General features: G+C 39.4%; 1 protein-coding gene across 1 annotated transcript in view; it reads left to right on the top strand.

Moving 5' to 3' along the window:
- Positions 1–307: 307 nt before the first annotated feature.
- The window catches only part of LOC109643492 (noelin-like), an 8,408-nt gene continuing 1,019 nt past the window's right edge, over positions 308–7,696 (top strand). Inside the window, exons 1-7 of the mRNA XM_069523087.1 lie at positions 308–445; positions 519–593; positions 1,503–1,652; positions 2,822–2,977; positions 4,805–5,024; positions 6,881–6,987; positions 7,232–7,696. The exon at positions 7,232–7,696 is cut by the window's right edge and continues 1,019 nt beyond it. Of these exons, the coding sequence (XP_069379188.1) occupies positions 525–593; positions 1,503–1,652; positions 2,822–2,977; positions 4,805–5,024; positions 6,881–6,987; positions 7,232–7,696 (1,167 nt within the window). The 5' untranslated portion in view covers positions 308–445; positions 519–524. The remainder of the gene's footprint in view (positions 446–518; positions 594–1,502; positions 1,653–2,821; positions 2,978–4,804; positions 5,025–6,880; positions 6,988–7,231) is intronic.

The following is a 7,696-nucleotide window of genomic DNA, read 5'->3' as shown; positions in this document are numbered from 1 at the left end:
TCTTCATCATCATACAATTTTATCAGAAACATTTCTGTTTCAAACAAACAATAGTTAACAAACAAAGATATTTCATCTCAGAAAAGAAACAAATATTTCATAAAGAGCCGACATTTTACTGCCAGAGGCCAAATGGCTTCTTACACACACACACACACATACACACACACACTCTCTGCACAGACAGCTCCTCCTCTTCCTGCTGCTCAGATCTGTTCATCAGCCAAGCAGTGACGTCACACACACACACACACACACACACACACACACACACACACACACACACACACACACACACACACACACACACACACACACACACACACACACGCACACAGGGAGCTGGAGGATCTTGTTTCCACTCGGGTGATTTTTGTCGTGGTTAGCTAGAAGAACAAGGGAGGAGGAGGAGAGAGAGATACGTAAACCATTACCAGATAACCAGGTTAGTAACCAGGTTAGTAACCAGGTTAGTAACCAGGTAAATCAGCAGATTAATTAACAGTTTGTTGTTTTAGGAAACGATGGAGTCTGAAGAAAATCTGCTCAGTGTTTTTCTGTTGCTGCTGCTCATCACATCACACTTCACCATGGTAACGTTCTTTTCTATTCTATTTATTCTATTCTCATTTTACTGTTGTAATCTCTTCTATTGTATTCCTACCATTCTATCCTAATTATTTTATTCAATCCTATTCTATTTCTACCATTCTATCCTAATTATTTTATTCAATCCTATTCTATTTCTACCATTCTATCCTAATTATTTTATTCAATCCTATTCTATTTCTACCATACTATTTTATTTATTTTGTTGTGGTCTGTTTATTGTATTATATTCTATTTGCTCTATTGTATTCTATTTGTTCTTTTCTATTCTAATTATTTTATTCCAAATGTATTCTAATTATTTTATTCTATTCAATTGCTACTATTTTCCTCTATTGTATTGTATTTATTTTTATTCTACTCTATTGCATTTTATTACATTTTTACTATTCTATTCTATTTCTCTTATTCTATTCCACTCATAATAATCATAACAATAATAACAGTTTAAACACATTGTTCTCACTGATGTGAAATCACATAGTTGCCAACAGTTAGTCTAGAAGCTAACCACAAGTTAGGTCAAAATGACTGGTTAAGCTAACAGTTATATAACTGGTCAAAAGGAATGGTCATTTAGATGTCCAGCTACACACAAACCTTCTTCAGCATTAACAGCTAACAGCTAAAGTGTAACAGCTGCTGCTTGTTAACCACGTGTCTGTTAATCAGAATATAGCAAACGAACCCTAACTAACCCGAATGGAGCCGAGTCGTTCTTGTCTGAGAGCCATTCTTTTTATCAGTGTGCCCAAATTTAACCATCTGCCCAAATGAATAAAATCCATGACAGCGACGCTCTGGACCAATGAGAACATTCCCCTTATTGAGAAGGACAAAAAGGGAGGAGGGATTAGACAACATAAAGTACTCTCAGGTGTGTCTTCTGACAGGTGGGGCCCTCGGCCCCTGAGGATGGCTGGCAGGTGTACAGCTCGGCTCAGGACTCTGATGGCCGATGTATTTGTACGGTTGTTGCTCCGCAGCCGACCGTTTGTTCCAGAGATGCTCGAAGCAAACAGCTCCAACATCTGCTTGAAAAGGTTCTACTACTTATGCTGCTTATACTACTGATACTACCAATACCACTGATACTACTTGTAGTAATGGTGTTTCTAGTACATGTATAAAACTACATGAATGTAGTACATATATACTCTAAGTACATGCAATTATGTATGTACATATATAAGTACATGTATATGTTGTAGATAGTAGTTAGCAGTTAGTAGACAATAGTTAGTTGTTAGTAGATAGTAGTACTTACTTGACAGTAGTTAGTTTTTAGACTGTAGTTGGTTGTTAATGTTTGTAGTTAGGAGTTCGTGGACAGCATTTAGTTACTAGTAGTTAGTTGAATGGCATAGTTAAAAGATTCATTAAGTAGTATTATATAGTTAGTAGCTTGTAGCTAGTAGACCATAGACAATAGATAGTATTTAGTAGACACTAGTTAGTTGCTAGTAGTAAGTATTCATTCAATTCAAATGTATTTGTGTAGCACCAAATCCTAATATCCATGATCTCCAGACTCTTCAAAGAGAAGGTCAAGAGCTTAAAATCTTCTTCATATAGAGAAACCAACAGTTGAACAATGAGCAGCACTTTGAGACTGTGGAGGAGAAACTCCCTCATTAACAGAGAGAAACCTCTAGAACCAGACTCAGTGTGGAGACATCTGCCTCGACCGGTGGTTGAGGAGAGAAACATGGGGAGGAGAGGAGAGAGGGGGGGATAGAGGAGAGAGAAGAGAGAGAGATAGTGGGGAAGGGGAGGAGGAGGAGAGAGAGGAGAGAGAGAGAGACCGGGAACACTTGAGCACCATTAGGTATCAGATCTGACTAGTTAAAATGAAAACAATAACAGTGTAAATAATTTATTGATTATTATTGATAACAGGCACAATTCATGTAATAATTAATTACTGAAGTATTGTTGTTAATAATAATAATAGTTGTTGACAATAGACAGTAGTTAGTAGAGAGTAATTAGTATAAACTAGTTACTAGTTAATAGTAAATAATAAGTTAATTGTTAAAAGTACTCAGTAGTTGGTAGTTAGTAGTGAGTAGTAGTTAGTAGATAGTCAACAATAGACAGTAGTTAGTAGTAGATAAAAGACAAAGTAGTTGGTAGTGGGTAGATAGTAGACAATAGAAACTAGTTAGTGGTACAGTGGGTGGATTTGATGACATGATCTTATTTGTTTCAGGTTAACAATATGAGTCAGACCATCGAGCTGTTGGAGCAGCGAACTCACAGAGACGTTCAGTTTGTGGAGAAAATGGAAATTGAGCTGAAAGGTCTGGAAAACAAATTCAAGGAGGTTGAGGATGGACACGAAATCAACACCGCCAGACAGTTCAAGGTTCCGGCCGCCTCATGACATCATCAGCACAGCCCATCTCCATAGAAACTCTAAAATGTTACATTACAATAACTTTGTCGATAAAGTTATTTTCATAATCTCAGTCTTCAATCTACACTAACACAACCTGTCTGTCTTTCTCTCTATACCTGTCTCTCTCTCTGTCTGAGTGCATGCTGGGAGTGACTGTGGTGGTGAAGTGTGTTTTGGGGCGTCTTTGTGTTGTTTATGTGTTTGCACCTCATTAATCACAGTAGCTGAGTTCATCTTTTCTCCGGTGAGTCAGGTCTCTAGCGGAGAGTCTTGGTATGGCTGCACTCTGTATCTTCATCAAATCTAACCGTAACCCTCTCAAAAGAAAAAAAATCATTGCCTCATGCATTCTCTTCAGACTGATATCGCTGCTGCAGGAGACTGCTGACATTTGCAGTTATGTAGTCACCTCTTATGAGGAGCTTTTCAAAGAGGAGTTCCAGGAAAGACCAGAGAAGGCGTCGGATCACCTGCATCACCAGGGTCAATGCAGAGCTGAAAGCACAGATCTCTGCTGATGAACCAATGCAGACTCCGCATTGACTGATTTTTAAAAGGTCTTCTGGCATGTGATTGCAAGAGATTTGTTGGTCCTCAAAAACAGTACCAACGCAGGACAGTTACCTTTGAGCTGCAGGAGAGCCATCCTTACTCTCCTCCCCAAGAAAGGGAGGAACTCCAGGAAATAAAGAAATGGTGGCCTGTAGCTCTGCTCTGTACTGACTACAAGCTTCTGTGTTATGTGTTGGTTGCAACGCCGAGACGTATTGTGTACCCAGGAGGCTGATCTTTGACAATATTGTACTAAGTCTGGATATTTTGTACCTGTGCAGGGACATGGAAAGTTTGCTAAAGATATATGGTGGGTGAAGTACTCCTTTTAAAATCCAGAAGGGAGTCTGGCAGGGCTACCCTCTATCTGGTATGCCGTACTCTTTGGCCATTGAACCCCTCCTGCACAAACTGGTACTACATCTTTTCATGCTTCACTCCCTCTGGTTGTAAACAGATTTTTAGATTATCTGCGTACCCTGATAATATTTTTGTTCTTGTTGCAGAACAAGAGGATATAAATATCCTCATTAACACCGTGAATAGTTGTGGTTTACTGTCCTCCAAGGTCAACTGGCAGAAAGGTGAAAACAACTTAACTTTAACAACCAGCGATGAGCTGAGTAGAAAACTTGTTTTACCAGAGGGGTTAGTCTGGAAGAGAATAGGTTTTAAATACCTCAGAGATCACTCAGTTGTTACTGGAAATTATGACAAAGTACTTGAAATGGTTGAAGGACGGCTCAGGAGATGGAAATTTAAACCATGTGCTCCAGTGATCAACAACTTGCTGTCCTCCATAATGTGGCATTGACTGACCTGTGTGGATCCCCCCGGCTGGTCTGCTTGCCCAAATTCAAATGGTATTGGTGGACTTTTTCTGGAATTGTCTGCACTGGGTTCCGCAGAATGTTTTGTTCCTTCCAAAAAACACAGTTGGACAGGGGATGATGAAGACCAGGTTGAAAATATAATTTCAGTTTGTATAGCTCAACTAACAATGTGAAAAAAAGTGTGTGAGTGCTTAAACAATGTTTTATGTTCTGTTGATGAGCAGATTTTTGCACCCATTCTCAGTCAAACTGTGGTTTTTGTTTTTATTTATTCTTTCTTTTGACAAATTTGGTAGCTGAATTAAGAAAAGAATTAAACAAATGAAAAAAAAAAGAAGTTAGGGTTGTGGTTAACCTGTGGCTAGGGGCTACCCTAACCCCAGCCCCTCTCTGTCTCTCTCTGACTCAGTCTATCAGATCAAAGATGGAGGAGCTCCGTCCTCTGATTCGGGTGCTGGAGTCCTATAAAGCTGATGTTCTGCTTGTAGCTCAGTTTAAGGATGAAGCAGCAAATGTGACGAAGCAGCTGGAGTCTCTTCAGGAGACACTGAGCGGACTCGACTATCAGGAGCTGCAGAGCAGAGTTGTGAACCTGGAGGACAGGCTCAGAGCCTGCATGCAGAGACTGGGTAAGGAAACTGATCAATAAGTTATTTATAGAAGTGATAATCAATCAGGTCCTTCAGGTTTTATACTTGTGACAATTGATCAGTCATGTTAATTTTGTTAAAATTTGAAAGAAATCAGACGACAAATTGTTGATTGAACAAAGTAGTGAAGCTAATTTGTCTGTATTTATATCTGAAAAGAGATTCCATCACTGTCCACAAACTTCCATGTATCCTTCATGTTGGCATGGATGTTAAACAATATATCCACTAGAGGGCAGCACAGAGTACAGAGTTTCTTACGACCACCAACATGTTGATGGTGTGGGAGGTTGTGATAATGTTTGTTTTTTCTCAGGTGATGTAACATCATGTTGATTCTTTCTCTTGTCTTGTGATCATGTCTCTCGAACTATTGTCTAGACTGCCCCACCATGATTCCCATCGTACTGCTCCGTTTTGTCTGGGTTTCTTTATATCCGTAAACTTTCAGAAAACATGATCAAATACAAATGAAATGAGAACAGAAGGCATAGTCTGTTCTGTACGTGTCTCACTCTGATGATAAATGAGTTTATTGATTTAAATCAGTCTCTGATCAAAGAATGTTTCTGACACTGAAAAAAACATTACAGATTAATATAGTAAACATTTCTTGATCACTTACATGATAAAGTTTTCTGAAATTAGACTTCCAAGAATATTTGTTATCTACTTTTTTGTCTGAATGGATCATAAAAATATTACAGTAATATTAAAGTTAAATTAATTTACTGTCAGAAAAGGTGATAAAGGAACGACACAACCCTACAAGTTTTCAACCAAGTCCAGTTGACCTGTTTTTAGCATGCTTTTACACCTATATAATTAGATATGAGGTTTGTTATTTGTTAACCTGGTATTATATTATGAATTGTCTTTTCAAAGGTCATCAAAGAACTGAGTAAAATTGAGGAATCTCTCCCCACATTTTTGCTCTCTTACCATTGATACATTTCCCCAATGAACATATCGAGACAGATTTAGATAGCATCGGGCCTTCAACCTAAAGGTCCAGAGTTCAGATCCTTGCAAAGTCCATTACGGACAGTCATTATACTAATGTTGAAAGATACAATAGTGCTTTTGATGACTGGACTCCTCTGCACAATTAAGATGTTCCCACCCTAACCCCTTAAACCTTACCCCTAATCCTAACCAGTCAATCCTTAACAGAACCCTCAGTTCTAACCCCTAACCTCAACACCCCTAACCTGTTTTATCATGAATTTTCTCTCTTTGTTGTACAGACCATGAAGGATAAACACATATGATGCTCAGAGTGGAATTGGGTGAATCTTGTACCACCCTTTTTTTTGTTCACCTTTGACCATTCTTCACAGGGTTAGGACCCAGGCGCTAACCCAGGCACTATAGCAACAGCCTCTAAAACTAACAGTCCAAGGCTCAAATCCCAGCTAAAACCATTTCAGACCTTTTACCTAGATTTGATATTTTTTGTCACCTGCACTCCTCTGATCACTAAAGATGTCCTCTGTCCCCCAACCTATCCCTTACCTTAACCATCCCTGTTCCCATGTTGAATTCTGCATGTACTTCTCTCTTTTTCCTTTTTGTTGGGACATAGTGATCTAGCCACTAACGTGCTCTGAGCAGGATTGGCAATTCCCTCTCTCGGGGCCCACTTTCCCAACACTCTTCTTATCTGGATAGCCTCATACAACCTCTGTAGGCCATAACATAATCATATATAAAAAGATATACTCCTCTTGACACTTATTCCCTGTTCCTAACCTGACTGTGCAGTGTCTATTCTTCTGTCTTTAAATAGACACAAATCAACATTGATTCACCGTCAGAATCTGTTTTTGTTTCAGCTTGTGGGAAACTAACAGGAGTCTCTGAGCCAATCACCATCAAGACATCCGGCTCCAGGTTTGGATCATGGATGACTGACCCACTGGCTCCACCTGGAGACAACAGAGTGAGTGACAACAACAGTGACAACAACAGCAATGACATCACTACAACATTGATGACAACACAACAAAAGCAACAACGGAAACAAATATGACAACAACACATCAACAATGGCAACAATGATAACACAATGACATTGTGACAATATGTTTTTCAGATATTTAATGAACATAATGAATTCTGTTGACAGTTGAATAAGTAATGTGTTTGTCATTGTCAAATTATTTACTTGATTTCCTCCTCTGCAGGTGTGGTATATGGATGGTTACCATAACAATCGCTTTGTTAGGGAGTATCAGTCGATGTATGACTTCATGATGACAGATAACTTCACCTCTCATCGTCTGCCTCATCCCTGGTCTGGGACTGGTCAGGTGGTTTTTAACGGATCTATTTACTTCAACAAGTTCCAGAGTCACACCATAATCAAGTTCGACTTCAGGACGTCACTCATCAGCCGCTCTCGACAGCTCGACTTCGCCGGCTACAACAACATGTACCATTATTCCTGGGGGGGGCACTCAGATATTGACCTAATGGTAGATGAGGGCGGGCTCTGGGCTGTCTATGCCACTAATCAGAATGCTGGAAACATCGTCCTCAGCCAGTTAAACGCAAATACTTTGCAGATTATACGCAGCTGGACCACTAACCACCCAAAACGCAGTGCTGGCGAGGCATTCATGATATGTGGAACCCTGTATGTTACTAAT

This window comes from Paralichthys olivaceus, chromosome 4 (genome assembly GCF_024713975.1).
Source record: "Paralichthys olivaceus isolate ysfri-2021 chromosome 4, ASM2471397v2, whole genome shotgun sequence".
NCBI classification, from domain to species: domain Eukaryota; kingdom Metazoa; phylum Chordata; class Actinopteri; order Pleuronectiformes; family Paralichthyidae; genus Paralichthys; species Paralichthys olivaceus.
The sequence above is the reverse complement of the archived record's forward strand: the minus strand, read 5'-3'. Positions and strand labels throughout refer to the sequence as shown.